Raw genomic sequence first — 23,673 nt, 5'->3', positions numbered from 1 at the left:
CGGCTCCGACGGGGCAGCAGGGCGCTCCGCGGCGGAGCGTACGGCCAGAGCGTCCGAGGCGGGAGTCGCCCGGGCCTTTCGCTCTCGGCGGAGCCGTGGGCCGGGATCCCATGAGACGCGCCCGCAAGGGGCGCGAGATCCGAAGCCCGGGCGGCGCGCGGCGGAGGCGGAGGGCGGTGCTGCAGCTGCTGGAGCTCGGGAGCGGCCGGCAGGAGGCGGCGGAGAGAACTTGAACTTGGAGTCGGGAGCAGGCGCCCCGGACGCCCCCCGCCGGGGCCGGGGCGCCGAGGGTCCTGGGCGGCAGCGCTGTCCCCCGAATGGCCGCGGCGGCGGACCTGGCTCCCGCGCCGCGGCCCTAGGCGGCCTCTCGCCATGGCCAAGTGGCTGAACAAGTACTTCAGTTTGGGCAACAGCAAGACCAAGAGCCCCCCGCAGCCGCCGCGGCCTGACTACCGCGAGCAGCGGCGCCGGGGAGAGCGGCCCTCGCAGCCCCCCCAGGCCGTGCCGCAGGCCCCCGCGGCCGCCTCGGCGTCCTGCGGTCCGGCCGCCGCCTCCTGTTTCTCCGCCTCGTCGGGATCGCTGCCCGACGACAGCGGCAGCACGAGCGACCTAATCCGCGCCTATCGCGCACAGAAGGAGCGCGACTTCGAGGACCCCTATAACGGGCCCGGCTCGTCGCTGCGCAAACTGCGCGCCATGTGCCGCCTAGACTACTGCGGCGGCGGCGGGGAGCCGGGCGGAGGCCAGCGCGCCTTCTCCGCCTCGTCCGCGTCGGGCGCCGCGGGCTGCTGCTGTGCCTCCTCGGGCGCGGGCGCCGCGGCGTCCTCGTCCTCGTCCTCCGGCTCCCCACACCTCTACCGCAGCAGCAGCGAGCGGCGCCCAACCACGCCGGCGGAGGTGCGCTACATCTCCCCCAAGCACCGCCTCATCAAGGTGGAGAGCGCGGCTGGCAGTGCCGGAGACCCCCCGGGGGGCGCCTGCTCGGGCGGCCGCACCTGGAGCCCGACGGCCTGCGGAAGCAAGAAATTGCTCAACAAGTGTGCTGCCTCGGCCGCGGAGGACAGCGGGGCTGGCAAAAAGGACAAGGTAAGGCGCCCCTTGGCCTCACCCGAGGTTCCACAGCCACTGTGCACACGGGGAAACTGAGGGATCGCCTTGGTTCCGAGTCCCTATGTCAACTTCTTGCTAGGACCCTGGGGTCAGGGCTCCCGCGCTCCTTCCGGAGTCTGCCCTCTCGCACGCGCTCTGCCCCGGATCGTCGCCTCCTGACACAGCTCCCAAAATGTTTCCTCTCTGAGCCCACATCCAAGTGCTCGCTTCGGAAGTAGCCCGGTGAGAGCGCCCCGCCCAGCCTTGCCCAAGAAAAAGAGACTCCCAACCAGCCCTTCCGGCCCCGGAGGAGTAAAGTCAGAGAGTCACAGCTGTCACGTATTTAAAGGAGCGTTTACTCTTGTTTACCTCCTCTTCTCCCACTCCCCCGACTCTAGATGGGAAACTGAAATGCAGAGCTGAGAGGGCTCGCCCCATATTACACGTCATTCTTGGTGGCAGATCCGGACCGCCTGTCTCTAAACGTGCTTATGTAAATCCCTCTAACTGCCCTGCACCCCCCACCCCTTCTACCCCCTCACCCCCGCGCCAGGTTTCCAAATCTGGGTGGCTTTCTGTACTGGAGCTGTCCCTGGAACCCTCTTTCGTGCTTTTCCGAGCGCTCCAGTTCGACGGATCAGTTCCTCCGGCCGCCCTCGAGAGGGGGTCCGCTCAGTGATGGGCCTGCTGGAAAGAGACGCACCCACTCCTGCAATCCTCACCTTCCTTCCCCACCCCACCCCCACCCCATACTGTTCCAGGGATGAGGGAGACGACTTTGTGACAGCCACCCCCCCTCCTTACATATCAAGCCATCTTGATCCCTTCTTTGAAGCAGGCCAGTTAATTACAGCCAGACTGGGCCCTCTCCTCCCCCTTCGCACTCCTGTGACACCCTCCCTTTCCCCATAAAATAATAGTTGTTCTGTCTACTTCTGGTGGAAGGCAGTGTTTTGATTCTATCTGAGGCCCAGTGCCCTGTGATGGCTGTCAGGCTGCTGCCCTCTTGTCTCTCCCCCTCCGCGCCCCCAAAGGTAAACTTTTGCCTTGGCATGGGCTGGGGGAGACTGATAAAGCGTTTGAGTTCCTTTTAGGCCTGGATGTCCAGACAGGTGGGAGACCGGCTCCTACCTGCCAGCTGGTGCTTGGAAAGGGATCTTTTTTGTTTTACTGACAGGAGGAGTAAGGGACGCCCCTCATTTAATTTTTCTGCCTGGCTTCCTCTCCCTGAGGTCCCAGGTCCCCAGAGTACCCCCTCCCCACTGGCTTGCAGAAGGTGGTGTGAGTAGTCTGGCAGATCCCTCCTCTCCCCGTAGGACCAGTTTGGGGACACAGCTCGGAAGCATGGACTCCGAGCTTCCTCAGCACACCGAATGCCGCACCAAGATAGATGACCAGGAGTTGGGAGCCAAGTGGCCGCCCACTTACTGCTTTGGGAAGGGAGAGATTTCTCGGGGACCATCCCCAAACGCAGAATCTGGAGTTCCTGGGTTTGTGGTGAATCTGAAGGGAACACCAAAAAAGCTCCCTGCTACCTTCTGCATGGCCCTGGCTTGGCTAGGTGCTGACTTGGGAGAATCTGGAGTTCCTGGATACGGAAGGTGTGAGCAAGGCCCGGCCTAGCTATCAGGAGAGGGTGACAGGCAGCTGTGCTGGACTCCCTGTGTCCCCCTTGTTACTCCATGGCCACCTCCCAGAGAGACGGTGCTTTAGGGAGCTGCAGGTAAAGTCCCTGTGGCTGGAGTTGAGAGGTGAGGGCCCAGGTGGGCAGATGTTTGTCTCCCACCGCCTGTGGTTCTGCGTGCTCACAAAAGTCTTCTTTTATGGCTTTTGAAACTTTAGTAAACATTGTTTTCCTAATTACAATTAAGAGTATTTCAAATACTGAAGAATAATGTTTTACAGCTGGGATGTCAAGTGTATGTAAGACTTGCCATCAAGTATTTCCTATGGGTCTTCTCTCCCTCCTCTGCTGGGTGCCGGATCAGGCCTCGCAGGCCCCTGTCTGCGAATGCTGTGGGCCGTGGGCCGGGCCCCAGTGTGTATGACGGGGTCTTCTGTTACAGGAGGGCTGAAGGGGGAGGTGGTCCGGGAGGGCTCTGTCATGGGGGAGGGGTGCTGACCATGGCTGGCTGCGGAAGAGACCCTGGTGCTGTAGTGAGCTGCAGGTAAAATCCCTGTGGCTGGGATGGAGAGCTGTGAATTGGGCAGGGCCCCAGAGGGGCAGCAGGGTTTGGTCAGGGAGGACCTTGTAAACTAAGCGCAGTGACGGCCCAGTGAAGGGATTTAGCTGCTAAGTGATGTGAGCAGAAATCGTGTCTTGGAAAAGATCTCTGGGCAGCATTTGACCTACTAGGTTGTGACTTAGAGCCCTTTGATGTTTTGAGAAATTGTTCCCCTTCTGGAGGCTGAGGGATTGCCACCACCAGTTGTTCTTTCTAACACGGCCAGGGAGTGTCACACAAGTCAGTGGTTCTCAAACCAGCACCTGGAGGGCTGGTTAAAGCACAGATTGTGAGGACCCACACACCACAGTGCCTGGTTCACCAAGCCTGGTGAGGGGCCTGAGAATGTGCATTTCTGGCAAGTTCCCAGGTGATCTCTTGCTGCTGATCTTGGGACCACACTTTGAGAACCACTAATATAATAGTGGCCTCTCCTTAACCCTCCCTCTTGGTCTTCTGGTTGGAGCTGTTTTTGGGATGCAGAGACTCTGGATGCCCTCTGTGTGAGGCTGACTCCTAGTCAGAGGCCAGCACCCACCCCCATTCCTGTTCAGGTAGCCAGGAGGCAGCCTGGTTTTCACATTTCTAGCTAGACAACTATTGGAAGGCAAGGCATGCTATAGATCCAGCCCTGAACACCCCAGAGCTTTCCTTCTGCTCCTCACCCATGGATCTGGAACTCCTAGCACCCCACCTAATCTCAGCCCAGCTTTCTTTTATCTGTTGTTAGGGACTATGACAAGAACATGTATGCAACAACATGGATGGATCTAGAGATTATGATGCTAAGTGAAATAAGTCAGACAGAAAAAGTAGAGAACTATACAATTTCACTGGTATATAAAACTGAAAACAACAAAAGAACAAGACAAACAAATGAAGAAACAAAAACTCATAGACACAGAGGATAGTTTAGTGGTTCCAGAGGGTAAAGGGGAGTGGGGCGTGGGAGATGAGGGTAAGGGGGATCAAATATATGGTGATGAAAAGAGAACTGACTCTGGGTGGTGAACACACAATGTGATATATAGATGATGTATTACAGAATTGTACACCTGAAATCTATGTAACTTTACTAACAATTGTCACCCCCATTAACTGTAATTAAAAAACAAAACAAAGAAAATAACTCTGGAGATACGCCATGGAAAGGTGTCTTCTTGATGAAATAAAATGAGGAGAATGTTATGATAAATTTTTGGAACTTCAAAATATATAATAATATATTAAAAACGTGAGACATACCGTAGTGGGGGAAAAAAAGAACCTGTAGGGCTGTTGCATGCCCCTCTGCCAGGCCCTGTGTTTGTTTTTAACATTGGGCCTGAGTTGAGAGTTACTATAACACGGAGTAGAAGCTGTTCGTCCACAGATCCTCCTTTCAGTGCCTCCAATACCAACCCCCAATGTGGGCTATCTTTGGGGTAGATAATTAGTACCTCCCTTAGTACCTCTGTCATATACTTAGGCATCCTCCTGTTCTCCCAGGTGAGTCCTGGGGCACACACAACACCTGGTCAGATTTCCCCCGCCACTGCTAGCATCTAGTCTTGGGCATTTTCCCTTTTTGAATCATGTGGAAGAGGGACTGTGTTTTCAATATAGCCAGCTTTTTTTTTTCTTTTTTCTTTTTTTATTAATTTTTTTTTAATTGGGGGATATTGGGGAACAGTTTGTTTTTCCAGAACCCATCGGTTGTTGTCCTCCTTCATTCTAGTTGTGGAGGGCGCAGCTCATTGGCCCATGTGGGAATCGAACTGGCAACCCTGTTGTTCAGAACTCGCTCTCTAACCAACTGAGCCATCTGGCCGCCCCATAGCCAGCTTTTACCCAGTACTTATTTTGTGCTCAATGATCTCTTGGTACCAGGGCGAGCTAGGAGAGGAGGGAGAAAAGGCTGCAGAAGACTTGTCAGTAATCTCTGGCGTAAGCCTCTGGAGGAGATGGACACACATTGTCTTTTTATCATTTGTCTCCCAGTGTTTTTGTGTTGGGGAATTTGATGAGGTCTTCACCTAGGAGGCAGCTCTGAGCTGGATCTAGAGATGGAATTTCAGTGCAAAGAAAGGGGTGACTGTGGCCGCAGGAGCACTTCTGTGTCAGTGCTATTAAAAGTACACACAGTACACATGTGTGTACGTGTGTTTATATAAATGTGTCTATATACGTGTGGGTATATATGTGTGTATACATATGCATATAAAACTTCAACGTGGAGTGTGTTCTTGGAAACCAGAACTTGGTTGCAGTGGGCCTTACTTGGGGAATGTGAGAGAGATGGGGGCCGGAGTTTGGACCCCCTAGGGAAGTCTTTGAAGACTGTTGAGCCAGGAAAAGTATGGACTCAGAGCCATGGATGAGGAGCATCCCAGGCTGTAAACAGCTGCACAATCTGGGGGGAGATGGGGTCAGAGTTAGGGGACAACTGTAGGATAGTCCAGGGGAGACACAGTGAGGGCCTGAGCTCCTGGGAAGAGACTAAAATTTTAGTAGGTAGAAATATTATTCCTTCAGGTTGTCATTATAAAAAAATAATGATGACAAAAGCAGCAAGTAACAGGTCTCATCCAGTTACGTTTTCTGCTGAAGTCTTGTTTCTTTTATTGTTAAGTAAATGTTTCCACCACAGCTGAGAAAGTCAAGACGCATCATGACATCAGTTTCCCGAGTTTTAAATACATGCTAATGTGTACCAACACTTTATATTTTGTCAGCATCCACAGACTTGGGTTAAATAATATGTTTCCTAAGGAATAAATAATATCCTGTCTAACCCTTGCTTTCTTTTTTTTTTTTTTAAAAAAAAAAAAAACATTTAGCAAACAGTTTCTGAGCAGCCTGCTAAGCAGGGAGAATTTAGAATAAGTGGTGGCCAGCTTTCCAAGAAGGAAGCTTCTCAGTTTGCAGTTGAATACCAGCTTCACAAGATCCAGTCTAGAAGACAGATGCGGCTAATTAGACACTATTGCGACCCAAGAAATGCCAGAACAGAAGTGTGTGCAAAGGGCTGGGAGCGCCTCAACTCTGGGAAGTCAAAGAAGGCTTTCAGGAGGAGGTGCCATTTGAGCTGAGTCTGGAAGGATGAGTAGGAGTGCCCTAGGCAGGGAAACGGGGAGAATGGCTCTCACGTAGAAGGGATAGAACAACTGCCTAGGCCTGGAGGCTTGGAAAAGAATGGCTCAGCAGGGCAGGCATGATGGGGGATGGCAGAAGGAGTTGGAGCCACAAATGGAGTAGAGTGTCTCATGTACCTTGCTGGGGAGTAATGACTTGTCTTTTGGTCCTTTTCACATAAAATCATTGATGTATATCGTGATTAACACCCAGGTCAAATATTTGTTGTCATTCATTTCCGTTTGGTTAACATTCTCTAGTTCTTAGAAAGCAATTGATTGAAAAGGTAAGGGCCACACTTGGTACCCATAATTTGGCTTGTGACACTTTCTCCTTTGAAGTACTGTATCCTTGAAAGTAACGTGAGAGAAATGCTGCATATTGCTTCCAGTTTTTCCCAGTGATTTCCCAGAAGAGAAACATATTCTCCAGGCTTCATGCGAATCACTTAATTGATTATTTAATCCTCACAATACCCTGGAAAAGGTTTAGGTACTGTGTCAGTTAGCTATTGCTGCATAACAAATCACCCCAAACTCAGTGGTTTTAAACCAGGGGGTAGCAAACTTTTCATAAAGGGCCAGATAGTAAATATTTTTAGGCTTGCAGGCCAGACAGTCTCCATCACAGCTATTCAGCTCTGCCATTGTAGCTTGAAAGCAGCCCTCAACAACATATAAAGGGCATAGCTCTGTTCCAGTAAAACTTTATTTATAAAAACAGGCAGCTGCCCTGTGGTCTGTAGTTTCCAACCCCTGCTTTAAGTTATAATTAGCCTTTTTTTATTGTCTGTGAGTACACATGTCAACTGAGTAGTTTCTGGTCTCCTCTGGGCTCACTCAGGTATCTGTGGTCAGTGTGGGGTAGGTGTGCGTCTCTGCTGATCCTGCTGGGCTCTCGTACATGTCTCGGGGTCAGCTGGTTTAGGATGGCCTTGGCCGAGAGAGTTCAGCTCTGTTCCATGTGGTCTCTCATCCTCCAGCAGACTAGCCTTGTTCCTACGATGGTGGCTGGTTCCAAGAAAGAACAGAGGAAGCCCATAATGTTTCTTGAGGTTGGAAACTGGGACACTGTCCCGTCTGCATTCTGTTGGCCAAAGCAGGTCATAGGCCAGCCAGGATTTGAGGAGAGAGGAGGAGCTGCAGAGTCCCATGACAAAGGGCAGGGATACAGGCAGGCCATCAATTGGGGCCTTCAATGTCATTTATCTGCCACAAGTAGTATTACCCCCATTTTATGGATAAAGAAACTGAGGCTTAGAGATTAATGACTTGCCAAATGTCACACAGCTACCAAATAAGAGAGCCACGATTGCATTTGTGTAGTCTGACTTCATAGCCTATATGCCTTTATCAATTTGTTCCACTATTTTCCACGATTTAAATGGAGATAGTAAATCTGATATTTATTGAAGTGTGTGGTATGTGTCTCCTCATCCACTTTACTTAGTCTTTATCTTCTTGTACCCCTAAATCCCATACCTTTCAGTCTGGGCTTCGGTGGTCTCCAGAAGAGACCCCAGAGCTGGCTTTTCTCTCTCCCTCCCCCATCCGCTTCTGAGTGTCATAAATGAGATGTTAATGCAGCACTTGCGTTCTTTTACAGAGAAATTCTGCACACAGAGTTGGTGCTTCCCAAGATACGGCCGCCCAAAACCTGTCTTGTAACTGTCATGTCTTCTCATTCTAACACCAAGCGTTCCCTCCCTTGGTGTTAAGATTGGCAAGGCTGTGTTTGCTATTTTAGGGCAAAAACTAGTGGCACCTTGGCCCTTATCAACAAGGAACCTAAGTTTCCTTAAAGGAGATCAGGTGACCTTTCTCTAATCTGACCCTCTCAGAACGTGACTGAGTTCCCTGGATTTAACCTCCAAGGCTTGACCCTGTCCTCTTCCGCCCTCAAAGCGTTTCTGAGCCATACAATAGGTGTTAAACAGCTGATCAGAAACTGGTGTGGCTTCCTCTGGGCATTTAGCAAAGCTGAACTTGCCTGTGGTCAGGTGTTCTCCTGGGCAGTTTAGCTTGGAGCTGACTTTCATATCTTGTGCTGGGAGATCCAAGAGGTAGTGGCCTGTGGGGCGTGGGGGAGGGGGTACAGCAGGTTTGCCCATGGAAAATAAATGGGAATTTGTGGCTTTGAAACAAGAGAACTGGGATGCTTTCTGAGGTTGGGTGGAGGTGATGGTGAGTTTCCTGCAGGATGCGGACAGAGGCTGTGGTCGTGTCTGCCACCCTGGCTTCGTTTGGCCTGTGTAGACGGAGGAATTGCCATATGCAGGCCACTATCAAGCACGGTGTGGATACAAGGATGAGCCAGGGAATAGGAAGTGCTTACTTTCTGGTGAGATCATAGGAACCAAGGTTGGAACACAGATCTGTACAGCAGAATCTATCCATAAACAAAGAGCTAAGAGCTAACAGCCAGAGGCTGTTCGGTGCAGAGCCTTGATTTCATGGAGCCAAAGGAGAAGCAGTGTGAGGAGGAGATTCGTTCAGATGAGGGAAACGGGGAAGGCTTCTTGAAGGAGGCATTTGAATAAACAAGAGGAGTCATTTGAATTGGAAGCTTTCTGCAGTACTAATATTAGTATTTTCATGGCACGTAATGTAAACCAGGCACTGTTCTATGTGTTTTATGTGCGTTACCTCTTTTACACCTTACCAAAGTCCTTTGAGGTAGGTGCTATTTTGTCATTCCCATTTTAGGTATGAGAAAACTGAGGCACAGAGAGGTTAAGTAACTTGTCTAAGGTCATACCGCCAGTAATTGGCAGAGATGAGTGTGGGGCCAGAGCCAGGAGTGCAGTTTCCAGGCTCTCGGCCTCACGTGGAAAGGTGCTGGCTCAGGTAGTAAATGGCCATCAACTGTGATTGGATGGCCATCTAGTTGTGGCTAGTTGGCCGTCAGCTGTAACCAGTGAGCCATTGGCCACTAATATAACTGTCATGGCTACGCTAGCAGAAAAATGGGAGCTAGCAAGAAGATGGTGGCTGAGCTAGCAAGAGTGGATTGCAGCTTTCAAACGAGACTGGTGCAGGAAGACCCCTTGTTGGGGTGCTGGCGGATGTTTGCTTCCTGTGTCTCCAACCCAGCCCCCAGCGAGACTATAGTGGTATGACTCCCCTATCTATGGCTCCGTGGGTGTTCCTTTTTGGCCTCACCATGTCCTGTGTTCTTATGTGGGGAGCGGGAGCTGAGACCCCGCATGACACCCCGCATGACACCCCGCATGACATGAGATTTGAAGCCAGATCTAGAGTCTTTGTTTAAATGCTATGCCAACTCAGGCTGCACAGTGTCATGCTTTATTTGCAACTAAACTTACCCTTTATAAAAATCCCCTCTATCAGTATTGTCGGAGCAACTGATTCCTACATTTATGTAAGTATTCCACAGCTTAAAGGGCATTTCACATCCATCATTAATTTGATCTCAGAATCACCTCTGAGAAAAGTGCTGTAATCCCCGTTTTACAGATGGAGAAACTGAAGCTCCGGGGAGCCTGCCCTGCCTCACAGTAGGTACTGGCCCAGCTAGTGACCAGTGTGTTGACCTTGTGTTCTGAGCCGAGTGACCTTTGTGCCAGGGTGATGTGGATGGAGGTGGCTTGGCCAAAGCTCCAGTCCACAGGAAGGGTGACAGCCTGATTGGTTTCCAGTTCTTTCCATGTTTTGATTCTGAAACACTTTCCCGAGACCATTAAGGAGGATGGACAGAGGACCTTGCTTCCACAATGGAATTTTCCTTCTCTTCCTGTTTGGTATTTTCCAGTAATATTTCTATTAATGTTTCACTTTCAGAGGCACTAGCTTCCTGAGAGTTTGTGCTTTCTCAATTGCTGAGCCAGGAAGAATTGAATTTTCCTTTAAATCATTCAGTTCCTTTCCATTTTCTCCATGGGGAGCTCTGTCTGGATTTCCCATTATGTAGAGGAAGGATCTTGGAGGCGTGGTCCAAGGGATGGAGAGAGAATGAGTCAGGGCCCTTGGGAAGGACTCAGGCTCTGTGTTTTCTAAGCAGTACTTAAGAGTAAGGGTCAGGAAGGGGCTTGCCGAGGCCCATGAGGGGAGAAGTGACTTGACAGGTGGGTGGGGTGCAGGGGAGGTAGGTACCGCTCACCTACTGTTGGGCCTTCAGCTACAGGCTGCACCCCGAGGCCTTGGCTGGGCCGTGAGAGCCCGTCCCAGGTCCTTTCTCCTCATTCATTTGTTCAATAGACATTGTTGAGAGCCTGCTACGTGCTGGGGATACAGCGGTGAACAAAACAGACACAAATTCCTGCTCCCCTGAGTTTTCCCTCTCAGGAGAGGAGTGAAGCAAATGTGATATGTCCAATAGAGAGTGTGGAGGAAAGTAAAGCAGAATAAAGAGGCTAGGGTGGGCCAGAGTTTGGGGTGGGGTGCTGTATTAGAGGGGTGCTCAGAGAGGGCTTTGCCGAAGGATGTGGTATGAGTCAGGGCTTTCCTGGAGAAGAGCATTCCAGGCAAGGGAACAGTTAGGGCAAAAGCCTGAGGCTGGAACATGCCCTGGGTGCTTCGGGGTGCTCAGCATGACTGAGCTGAGTGTAGCAGGTGAGGAGGAAGGGGGGCAGGTGAGGCCTGAGAGGTGGGACCAGCAGGTCGAGGGTGTCAGGCCTGGGAGGCCCCAGAAGGGTGAGATGGGAAGTCTGCGGAGGGTTCTGAGGTGCTCTGACTTGGGTTTTGAGAAGATTGCTCTAGCTGCCTAGACTAGACTGGAGGGGACAAGTAGGGAAACCAGCCTGGGGGACCTGCAGCCGCTGGAACTCAGGTTTTGGCCTGAGCTAATGAGAGGCCATTAGCTGAGATGGGGAGGACCCCGAAGGAGTAGTTACAATTTTGCCAATGGAGTTGATCCAGTAACTGGTTCCTGGGACTAGAAGCAAGACATGCTCTGCCCTCCAGGGCCGGGAAGTTCCTGAGAACCCAGAGAAGGCTTGGGTGGCCTTTGTCTGGGGCTGGGGGAAGTAAACCACCCGGAAGAAGAGGCCGTATGGGTAGGGGAGGTGGATTCTGAGGATGGTGCAGGTGGGGCATCCCAGACAGAAGGGATCCTGTCCGTAGTGACCGAGATTGGAAGTGGAGCGATGCTGCATGTGCAGGTGTGGCCAGAATCTGGGGATTACCTTGGTGTAACTGCAGGTGATAGAGGAAGGTGGCAGGGAGGTGGATATGAAGGGCCTCCTCTGCCACTGGTCTAAAATGACCCCAATTCTCCAAATTCAAAAGAGGCCTCCTGCTGAGTTACAAGGTGTGTTGTGAGCATGAGCTGGGCACCCAGGTGGATGAAGGTGAGTGCCATGGTTAAGTCTCCAGAGACAGGGCTTGGGCCTGCCTGTTCTGCTAAGCAGAGCATTTCCTGGCTGAGCACTTGTGATTGTTGGGCGAGTTCTCCCTGACATGGAGCTCACTGAAGCGTGGGCTCCGGGGGTAGAAAGGCTCACAGAAGTAGGAGGAATGGAACTTTCCTATTTCTCCAGGCCCTGGCAAAATTCAAAACATGAAAATGACCAGAAAGTTCTCCACAGTGAAGCTTCGCTGTTTTGCTGGATGTGCACTCCCAGAAAGCCAGGCAGCCCCACAATCCCTCCGGTACATTCCAAAGGCACACGTGTGATTTGGGGCCTGCATGGCATTTGTGGAATGGAGCAGCCCCTACCTGCCCTTCCGTGGGGGGTATTTGGGAGTTGGCAATTCCTCAGAACTACAGGCTTGGATTTTTCCATATATTTCAATGTTTCTCTCTTCCCCTTGTAACAAAACTAAGACAGGTTTGGTATAGAAAATGCAGATAAGCAAAACTATAACAGAAACCAACTCTGATTCTATAATTCAAGGAATCCACAGTTAACATTTCACTGTCCACCTCGCCTTTTTTTGAATACACACACTTTTCCCTCCACAAAAGTTAAGTAATGTATTTATTTTCTTTTTGCGTGGACATGGAAAGATGTCTACATTATCTTAAACATTCAACAATAGTTCTTTGATGTCTGTGTAGCGTTGTTTGCGTAGTTAGGCTCCCCCTAGTTTTCACTAATTGAACAGTGCTGTAATGAACATCTTTGTAACAATTCTTTACCTAAGTCTGTGCCGATTTCCTTGATTGATTCCCAGAAGAATTGTTGGATAAGAAGGTAACATGCTTTGATACATGCTTTCAAATTGTATTGTAGAAAGACTTTACAAGTTTATGCCTGTGTTATTCTAGTGCAATTTAGTTTCATTTGCAAATTCTTGGGTTACTCCTGCATATGTACATTGACCATTTGTTTTTTTTCTAAAACTGTGTACTTTTATCTTCTGTCCATCCTTTCTGCTTGGGGTTTATCTTCTTGTTGATTTGTAAGAACTCTTTGTGTGGATTAAGGATGGCTGCCTGTTGCCTGCCATTTGGGTCGTACAATATTTACACGTTTTCTGTTTGCCTTTAGGTTTGGTGTCTGGTGACTGTTGTTGCTTACACTGAATGGTTTTCTGCTGTTAAATCAGTCTTTATGTTCTTCTTGATTATTTCTTGAATGCGTTGCTGAAAAAATCTTCCTTACCCCAATATTTACCTCTTTTCTTCTAATACTTTAATGATTTCTTTTTTAAAATATTGAAATTTTAATCTGTCTGGCGTTTGATTTCAGGGTATGATGTAGAGTTTTAATTTTATTTTCCTGGATGACCAGTCTGTCTGGACATTCTCTCCTCATTGCTTATTCTATGATGTGTCTGTATTTCTTCAGGTGCCTTTTTTAGACTTAAATACTTTGTCTCGCCCTGACTGCATTTAGGTCACATCAGCTATAATGATAATGACGATTTCACCTTGTCATTATAAAATGAAGCTTTTCATCTGCAGATACCCATGAGCTTGTTATTATACAGTCACTGTGTGACACCTGAGGGAAGTAACTGGGTATTAGTGCTCCATCTTTGGATGTTAGGCCTGACGCTGTGGGTGGCAGGAGGGCAGGAGAACTTAATGCCTAAGTTCCTAGGCAGGAGAGCCTCTGCTCCCCTCTAGTGAGGTTGGCTTCCCCTTCCTCGACCAGATGGGCCAGCTGTCTAGGTGTATTGGGGACGACCACTAACTGGTCTGCCTGCCTGTTAAGACACATCTTAACTGGATGTGTCTGTTTCAGCTTTCACGTGATGACTTTTGTGGAGAAAGGGATGCAACATTCCGTCATCCGTGCAGCAACCATTTTTTAGAAACCTACCACGTCCCCACACTGGGCGAGCAAATCCTGCAGACTGTGGGGATGAGTGAGCCCCAGCCCTCTAACTCAGTGCCCAGGTGGGGATATCGGAAAGGCCCAGGGGTACAGTCGTGTTGTGGATAAGTGTGTGACTTGAAGTAACAGGAAACCAGTTTTACCATAGGCTAGTGGATAAACACAAGAATTAAGTTCCTAGGCGTCTCATTATTACATTGAAACAATGTTGAACAAAAGGATATTATTGGAGGACCCCCTGTATCTCTCACCCAAGACAGAAAGAGTTCAACTTCAAGATAGAGAGAGGCCTGTGAATGACTCTGAGTAAAGAAGAGAAGCCCTGGAGCCTGAGGTGGGTGGGGGCAGCCATGGAGGAGGCTGTGTGGGGGGAGAGTTCAGACTTGTGGGGTGGCCTGTGGGGACTACATTATTTTGGTCACTTAAATGTTTTTCCCACCCACCAAAGTCTAATTCAAGTGATGTGAATTCACCCCAATGTTTTCTGGCAACTCAACCCAGAAGTCCTGTATCTTCAATCAGGGAGACACCCTTTCAGAACCCCTGTTGGATTTTCTTTTTCTGGCTCAGGCCGGTGTCAGGATAATCCATCCTGCAGTGTCTGCTGTGAGATTTCTGACATTAATGAATTGGTGTTGATGGAATAGATTAAGTCCAGGAGTATTCACAGGGAGTAAATCAAGGAAAAGAAAAGATTTTTGAACACCAGTGAACATTTCTGTGGTTCTGAGAGGCTGAGGGTGTCTACCTAATTCACTATACTGTACGTCACACCACGTCACTGTATCGTAGACCAGCCCAGGCAGCACATTAGAATCACCTCGAGAGCATTTTTCAAAATTTTCAGTTCCCTGGGTTCTACCCTAGACTAATGACACCTCTGTTTCTAGAGCTAGAGCCTGGGCATTCGTAGTTTTAGAAGATCCCCAGATTGTTCTGATACGTAGCCAACGTTGAAAGCTGTTGTGCTGGACCTTAGGGTTCCCGAGGAGTCTGGGGCTCACCCAGTCCAACCTTCCTGCATCCAGGCCTGGAAACTTCCAGTGATGATTTGTCACCTCCTAGGTCACATAATCCCCCACTCCTTTGCAGAGCTGGGCTTGCAAGTTTTTCTGCTGTTCACTCCCATGTAGCACAAGTTTTTTAAGTGTCTGGTGTTTACAGGTTGATCGGTTTCTCTCTGTAGATTCTACTACTATTTTATTTTAATTTAATTTAATTTAATTTTTTTAATGAGGGACATTTTTATTGCCTTTTTTTTTTTTTTAAGGAGAGTGTAGCTCACAGTGCCCCATGTGGGAATCGAACCAGAAACCTTGGTGTTATTAGCACCACACTCTAACCAGCTGAGCTAACCGACCACCCCTGATTCTACTACTATTTTCCGATTCTATGATTTTAGTTGAATTCTTCAAGGTCAAGTGGAACCAGTCTAACCTTACTTCTTCCACATAACGACCCTCAGATATGTGATTACATCTTCAAAGGCAGAAGGAAACTTCAGGCTATAACATTTTCTGGAGCCGGATTCCCAGCCAGGACAGCAGCTGCTAAGGACAAAGACCCTCCAGAATCACAAGTGGACCCCTAGTCCAAGAGGATAGGAGGTGGTGGGCCTGAGCAGGTTGGCTGGGGTTGGCACTCAGCAGTTAACATCCGGCCAACGCGAGACCGGATGGAGAGCAGGGTCTGGATTCCCAGGTGGACTTGGGGGTCTCACCGCAAAGACAGTACGGGAGCAGTAGGTAAATTCCAGGGGAGCAGGTGGAATCTTGCCATCCAGGCCTTCAGCCCTGAGCAGGTAGCAAGTAGAACAGAATTTGCCCAGCTGAGAGTGGCAGGGTGTCGGGGGCCAGGTATTCTCTCTCCTGGTTCTTTGCCGTTTCTGGTGGTAGTCGGCAAAGCCATACACCACGGGTGCCCAGAGCTGTTGGCCCAAACATGGCAGGACCCTAATGGTATCCACTGTGGTTATATGAAGTGAGCACTGGGTTTGGGGTCAGAAACCTGGGCTCAAACCTGGCCCTCGTACTTGGCCAGGTTAGTAGTTAGTAATTAGTAACTTGGGACGTGATTAACTTCTGGCCTGGAATACCCCCTCTGTCCTACTGTGGGTGGAATAATAATAGGTGGCGTTTCCTGGCCGCTCACTCTGTGCCTGGTACCTACGTGACACTTTTCTTGTATGACCCTCATGGCAGGTCTCTGACGTGGTCCTGTTAAAATCCCCCTTTTACAGATGATGAAGCACCCGGAGATGAGGTTCAGGGCCAGTACACAGGGCCATCGTGAGGATTCCGTAAAGTCACTTGTTTAAATGGCTGAGCACAAAGCCTGGAATCGAGGAAGAGCTTTAGGAATGTTTTTATACTGTGTTGGCCACAGTCTGTCCTGGGCCTGAGCCCAGCCTGGAGCGCTGGGCTTCCTATAGCCACAGTGAAGCCAGTGGGGCTGACGTTTCTGGCCTGGTGAGGTCATGCTCAGAAAGTGACTGTCCTTATCTTGACAGTCAGTTTGCAGGTCACCCATGATTCCCTGCGGCTAGACAGTAGAAGTGAAACCCCTACGTGGTTCACTGCTCTGTTCTAAGTGCTTTATGAACATTAACTCACTGAACCCCACAACACTCCCTGGGAGGTATGCTCTATTAAGAGCACCATCTTACAGAGGGGGAAACAGGCAAACGGCGGCTTTTGTTTTGTTTTTAGTGCCTTGTAGGTAACACAGCTAGTAATGGGCCGACCTGTACAGGGGGTTGAGCCCAGGCAGTCAGTCTGGCTTCTGTCTGCCCTTAACCTCCATACTACACAGCTATAGAAATCAGTGACTGAGGTCACCAGTTCTGTATCACTTGCTGGTCCCCAAACCATGATGCCAGAGCCATTTAAAAACCATTGTTCTCTACTGTTGAGAAAGCCTCTGGTTTGAGCCATGCACTCTTTATATGTGTTCTCAGGATAATGGTGCCAAAGGAATATCAGGAAAGCTTCATGGAGGAGGTGGCACAGGAGCTGGGTCTTCATGGACAGAAATTGGTGGATGTGAAGGGGTTATCCTAGGAAGGGGCCCTGTGAAGGATCCCACGTGACTGAAGGAGAATCTGTGAAAAGATACATAGGAAGAGTTGCTGGACTGGGTGATGAGGCCGGGTGTTGGAAGCCCCGAAGGGCCAGGCCACCGTGTGGTCTTCATTCTGAGTGATGAAAGATGGTAGAGCAAGGGAGTGACAGCTTCAGGGCTGTGCTTTAGGAAAACCTGTCTGTCTGCAGCTTAAGAGAACGGGTGACAGGGTGGGGGTGGGAAGGCCTAAGCTGAGCCTGGCGGTGGGGACCCCAGTGAGGAGGACAGCAGATACTTTAGGCAGAGGCAGCAAGGGCCTGGCCCCAGTCTGCATCCTCAAACAGTGAAACACTGCGACGGACTGCTCAGGCGGCCCTTGGATGACACTGCTTAATGGAGGGAAATTGACCCAGCATTTATCAAGGGGATAGGTTTTTCTGGATGGCTATTGTCAGTAGCTGACATGCCCTCTTTGGGAGTTTGTAAGTTACACATTGGGAGTTTGTCCACATTCTGTCAGAGTCAGACGGATTGTGTGCCTGGGGTGCCAGGGTCTGCGTCAGGAGTGGAGGTACATCTCCATCAGTGGTCTTTCTGGTGGGAGAGCTAGGCAGGAGGAGGCCTTGTACAAACCAGACAGCGCCTCAGCTGCTTGTTTCTGCAGGAACACGGAGCACAAAAAGACAAAGCCACCAAGTGTAGCCCATCCATGAGGAAAGCTGTGTGGGAGGAAGGGGCTGGGGGAGTAGGTAGTGTTTGTTCTGGGGGGCCGACAGAGCTAGTCACCTGACCTTGAGACCCAGGCTCAGCTCTCCCATCTGATGGCTGCTCCTCAGGGACTTGGAGGCATTCCAGGATATCCAGGCAGATAGATGTCCAGAAGGCAGCTACGGTAAAGCTGCTGGTGGTATAGCCAGAGCCTTCAGAAGGGAACCAGAAGCGAATAGTGAGGCTGTGACAGATGCTGCAGTGCTGACCTTTAGAGGACGTCCTCCAGGGAGAGAAGCTCTGTAGAAGCAGTAAGTGCTCAGGGGCCTTTAGGTCCCCAGAGGGGAAGAGACATTAGCCTTGATGAAGAGATGTTTGCTGAGCTCAATCGAGGGGGCCCCCTGAGGCTCCTTGGCCAATTTCTTCCACAGGCACGACTGACTCAGGCCCCTCTGGCCATCCGAGTACACATTCCAAGTCCAGAAGAGATGCTTTGTAAATAAAGACCAGGAATAACATGCCATCAGTCCAGCGCAGGGGGCCCTTGCCCCTTGCTTGTTGGGACACATGCTGGGGAATTCAGCTGTCACTCAGCTCCTCCTGGCTCCTGCTTGCCTGGCTTCTGCCGGCCTCAGTATCTGCCTGGAAGCCATTGCTGGTGTGACTGCAAAGTGACAAGATGGTGGGAATCGGTGTCATCGCTTCCTAGTCACCCACAGGCCAGCTGAGAACACTGTCCAGGCCCAGATTCCACACACGGGCCTTGGCCTAAACGTTCAGCATGCAGACCCCAAACCTGGGCCTGCATCTGGGGTCTGGCTTTCCTTCCCCGTGTCCCACCCCTCCTTGACTTTTGTCTGCGCCCTTGGCATTGATTCTTTGTCATCCGCAGACTAGGGCAGAAGTGAGTCTGGGTTTGGAAAGGCAGAGGAAATTTCTCTATCCAGGCAAACCCTTTGTTTTGAGGAGACCTGAAAGATTATTAGACATGAAGCCCCAGAGGAAGCAGAAATTGCTGGTAGTGACAGCTCACAGAGGGATGCTGATTAAATAGTTTGCAAGTAAGAAGTTACAGTCAGTGCATGGGGGTAGGGCACACTCTTGATTATTTTTTGTACGATCCAATGTCTTTCCCCCTAAATTAGAAATGCCTTTTTTATGCCTGTCTGATCCTTTGGGGAATGGTTATCCCAGAAAATATCATACCCCTTTGCTTTTAATGGTTTCTTCTGGTTTTACCTATTTCTCTACAACCTCGCAAGCACTTCAGAGTATTGGGTTCCTTCGAGTTCAGCAGCCGGTAGCTTATTGTGTGCATACATGTTTCTTACTCAAAGTAAATTTCAGTTGTACACTTTCATTTAGAGAATCACTCTATCTTGGAGTTGTCTGATGGCCGTATCATAGTTATGGATGGGGAAGGGACTTTAGATCTGTGAAGGGCACCGAAACGAAACAACTTGTCCTACCCCAGCTTCCCTTTAAACATTTCAAACTGGGAAGTCAGGGCTCCCCTTGTAGGAAGAGGCCTGGCTTCCTTGGAAGATCCGGATATTTGAATTTCAAAGGCGGGTTTCAATGTGAATTCGAAGGTCAACTTGCAGTCACAGTCTAAAAATCAGAGACAAATGAGTTAAGTTGTTTATTATAAAGTCTATTCCTGTAGCCATTGGGGTGTGACATTTTCTACTCCTTAGTTCTTTAGTGGTAGAAGAGAACCGTCTCATTGCTGAATAAAAGACCGACCACTGGAGCCCTTGTGTTGAACGACTGTGGCATTTCCCTGCATTGGCCTGTGGTCGGGTGGTTAAAACACTGATGAGCATCAACAGGTGGACCCAAAACAGGGTGTGTCTTGGGGATTTGGAGCAACTGTGTTGTAGATCTTTTTAAAATGCCCCCCCCCCCAGACACACACACGCAGACACACACGCAGACACAGTACCTGCTTAGGGGCCTGTGGGAGAAGCCGTGGGGGGCAATGGAGGAGCACTGCTCAGGCTTAGTCTGGGTTCAGGCTGAGGGTCTGTGACCTTAGGCAAGTCACTTAACCCCTCGGAGCCTGTTTTCCCATCTTGACGGTGAGGGTGTTCATCACAGCTGACCAATCATGAGGGCAGCCAGTAAGACCTCTCTGAGGGGACTTCCTAGGTTCCCCTCCTACGAATTTATCCTAAGGAGAGAGGGAAGAGAGTCCCAATGATTTAGTTACTGGTAACCTACAGTATTTGGAAAAACAAAAAACTGGAAATCACCTAAATATCCAGCCATGGGAAATGGCTAGTGTGTTGCACATAGATCTAACACAAGGCAAGCGGCCAACCAAGGCCGAGTTGAGTAACCCAACTGCAGAATAGTCGAAAGGGAGAAGGCTTACTATGCTATACTTTTTAAAAGTGGGATATAAAAAACGGAGTATTTGTAATCCCCTACCCCATTGGCACGTACATATGTAGAAAAAAGGAAGCAAATAGACCCCATGTGAACAGTGGTTGTCACTGGAAAGTTGGTTATTTTTCAGTTTTTTTAAAAAAAACATTCTTTAATCGCAAAGGTGCATTTAAAAAAATTTTTTAAACAAACTAGTGATATATCAAGCACAAGGGGACTGAGAAGGTGAGCCAGGGGAGGCTCTGCCTCCCAGCTGAGCTCTTGCCCGCTATCCACACGAGTTGTTGAACTTCAAAGCCAAGGCTGAGGGAGTGTCTCATTGTGTTGGAATGTGGGCGCTGAGGGTCACAGGAAGTGGGGACAAGCCCTTTGTTATATAAGCTCACCAGGCTGGCTCATCACGCCAGCGCTGGCCCTTGGTACTCCATCAGGACATCATGTGTCTGTGTCACAGCCTTAGCTTCGGCAGGGACCTGTTGTAGGAACTGGGCAGCCAAGCACAGGAAGCCACAACGCACACCCTCTCACTGAACTCTGACTGGAGCGTCGCGTTGTTCCATGAAAGGAGAAAGGCCAGAGTGGAGGGGTGTACGGGTGTTATTCCCGGAAAGTGTGGGGATTTTCCCTTACCCCTTGCCCCTTTGGAAGAAATCTATCCTGGCTTCCTCCAAAAGCCAGAGCAACCTGCTTTTTATCTGCTTCTGTGTCTTGGTTCCTGTGGGTCTGTGCTGTGTTTACAACTGTCCTGCTGAAGCAGTTAGCCTGGAGAGGGGCTTCGCCTCCGCTGGGACTGCTGCTGCTCCCAAGGCCGCTGCAGGTTTTCCCCTCTGTTAACTTCCCTGTCGGAGGCAGGCAGAACGCACCTTGCACATGACAGGTACCCAGTGAAGCGATGCCGTCTCAAAGAGTCTCTTGTATGGAAGGGTGTACATGTGGTAGGGATAGTGGAATATTACTACTAGAAAGTGTCTTGCCCTCACGCCTGAGATTATGAGCTACTTTTTATGGAGCATCCATTATATGCTATACCCCGCTGGCTGCGTGAGGTCCATCACCTCACTGTAATCCTCCCAGAACTCTGCAAGGAGGGTATTTCCCCTTTCTCATGTAAGGAAACAGACTCAGGTCCTAAGATGTGGCCCAAGCCCTGTCAGACCTCTGTGGTTTCTTTTTGACGTCCCTGTGATTTTGGATGCCAGGAACTCAGCTCTTTGAGAACATGTACTTAGTTTTTATTTACTCCCACAGCTCCTAGTTCCTACAGATAGTCACTCTGGATGAATTGAACCTTGAGGTTCCATGGCTGGGTGACTTGGGACAAGTCCCATCCCCTCTCTGGGGGGCCACAATGTCTCCATTTGTAAAAAGGCCAGGTATTCTTCTCTGTCACCAGGCCCTGTCTTTTCCAAAGACTTCCCAGGATAGACAGCCCATAATAGCCATCCCCAGACCACAGGTTCCTTGGAATGCAGTCAGTCTTGTAAGAGGTAGTCACAGGCAACTGAGGTGTTTTTTTTTTTTATTTCCTATCAGGTCGAGGCTTAACTATCAGATGACTGTTGTCCCCAATTAACGAGACACAAGAAATAAAGTTGCGCAACTTTATAATGAAACCACATATCTCACTACGATTTCAATTCATACAGTGTTGAAGGCATGCATCCTGCCCCTGGCAAGCGCACGTTTCATTCCTTGGCATCATCACCCACCTTTTCACCTGCATTGGTTTGGAAAAGCCTTGGGCAGTTTCCAGAAATTAAATCCACTCTAGGAGATTTACCATCCCAGGTGTTCTAGAAAGCACAGGGCCTCCCCTGGGGGCCCTACTCGGATCGGAACCCAGAGGGGCTTTTCCAATAAGTAGGTTGCCTCCCAGCGTGGCCACTTGTTCTTGTTTGGGTGTGTAAGTTCCCATGTGTCTAACACAGGGGTCAGTGAACTTGCTGTAAAGGCCAGATGCTACATATTAGAGGCTTTGGGGCTACATGGTTTCTGTTGTAGCTACTCCATTCTCCCCTTGTGTGGGAAAGTGGCCATGGACATAATGAATGGCAGTGACAGTATCCAGTCAAACTTTATTTAAAAATATAACACTTTGCAGACCTCTGGTCTAAAGTGTTAGGCCCACCTCTTCATAATCACAGCCCGTGTTGACTTGTACTGTTTTTTGTACATACGTTTTCTGACCCGATTGTGTGGAAGCGTGCTTCTATTGGTTTCTTGCAGGCTGTCTCTGACCTAGACATGCTATGAGCTTAGATTCATATTTAGTTGCACAGAAGTTGCCTACATACTCATGTTAAAAAATATAAGTCTTTTAAAAATGCACCACTTTTCCCCCTAACTCGCATTGTCCTGTGTAGGAATTCTTGCTGTATAGTCTGGTTCATTATAAAGATGTAGGAAGTTGATACATTGTCACATTATTTATTGTTGCAGCTTTTTCAAATGCTTTCAAAAGAAGAAAAGCCCCATACCCGACATCCCATAATGCTTGAATCTTCACTCTCTTGGTTGGTCCTTCATCTCTATCTTTCCAGAGTGACTCTTGACATGTCATTACTTAAACACGCCTCATGGCTTCGATCATATCTAGACTCCCAGATGATGTTCAAGCTGACCCTTCCCTCTTTGAAAGGCTTCCTGTTGTTCATGTTTCCCAACCAGCCAGTTGGAAACCCCTTGCCTTCTGCCAGGATTTTACCTCCGTGCCTGGGTCTTTACATGTATGGTGCCTTCCCCTCTTTCTCCTCCCCAGTGCAGCTCAGCTGTCATGCCACTCAGGAGGCCCCATCTCTCGCCCGTCCTTTCTCCGTGTCCATGTGTCCATGCCTCTGTGGCAGGAGTGGCCACACAGTCATGGTTCCTGGAGAGTTCCAGCGAGGGCCTCTCACACAGGGCCTGACCCAGAGCAGGCCCTGAAAGCTTGTCGGAGGAGTGGCCTCAGGGAGAGTGCTTGAAGGCCCACTGTGCTCTGAAACCCCGAGTCCCCAGACCTCCAGCCCTCAGACCTCCAGCACAGGAAACACCCGACATTCCAGTGCTCTCCGGAGCAGCCAGCATACTGAAGTGTAGACACCTGGTGGACCTCCCACAGGTAGAGTGGCTTTGCTGCCCGCCTTTCTGGTGTGCTAGTGGTCAGACTTACAGGTGAGCAGGCAGGTGGGCATCCAGAACGGAACAAGCAGCTTCTCCCGCCACAGGGGCAGGTGGGAGTGATGGCAGTAACAGTTACTAAGTATCGAGTACGTCCTGGATGCAGAGCTCTAAGCTGGGGACTCGGGTGTCATCGGCAAGGGCTTCAGGGCGGTGGCACTTAGGAACCCTTCAGCATCGTGCCCAGCACATATAGTAGGTGTTCAACAAATAGTTTTTGAATGAATAAATGAATAGACTAGAAGGAGGTTTTTCTGGAAAGATTTGTCGTGGCCAGATTGAAGGGCCACAAACGCCATACTTAGGAGTTAATTGAGCCTTTGCCCCACAGGCAGTACGGACTCAGGGACAGGTTTGTGCAGGAAGGGATGTCTGGGCAACATGTGTCGCGCTCACCCCATTATTTGCCCTTTCCGGGGTGGCTGAGATGCCAGATAATGAGGTGTTGGGCTACACAAAGCGCTTCCTTGTGTTGGAGAGAGGTAGGGCGGCCTTGAAGCCAGTTGGCCACCGGCCTCCTCCCTGTAATTTGTGTGCAGTGGCAGGTTGGAGTGGCTGCCAGGCAGAGCCAGGGCTTGCCCGCCTCTTCAGGTCGCCGCCTCAGCTTGCTGTCTCCATCACAGAGGCTGTGGCCCTGACGCGAGGCCTGCCCCTCCGAGCTTTCCCTGCTGCCAGCGTGTTCTGGGA

General features: G+C 49.9%; 1 protein-coding gene across 2 annotated transcripts in view; it reads left to right on the top strand.

The window, feature by feature from the left end:
• Positions 1-205: 205 nt before the first annotated feature.
• Positions 206-23,673, top strand: part of SHB (SH2 domain containing adaptor protein B) — a 133,700-nt gene continuing 110,232 nt past the window's right edge. Inside the window, exon 1 of one of the 2 annotated variants that reach the window (XM_033123440.1) lies at positions 206-1,086. In XM_033123440.1, the coding sequence (XP_032979331.1) occupies positions 373-1,086 (714 nt within the window). In that variant the 5' untranslated portion in view covers positions 206-372. The remainder of the gene's footprint in view (positions 1,087-23,673) is intronic. The other variant, XM_033123441.1, reaches the window with a different exon arrangement.

Source organism: Rhinolophus ferrumequinum, chromosome 12 (genome assembly GCF_004115265.2).
Source record: "Rhinolophus ferrumequinum isolate MPI-CBG mRhiFer1 chromosome 12, mRhiFer1_v1.p, whole genome shotgun sequence".
Classification (NCBI taxonomy): domain Eukaryota; kingdom Metazoa; phylum Chordata; class Mammalia; order Chiroptera; family Rhinolophidae; genus Rhinolophus; species Rhinolophus ferrumequinum.
The sequence above is the reverse complement of the archived record's forward strand: the minus strand, read 5'-3'. Positions and strand labels throughout refer to the sequence as shown.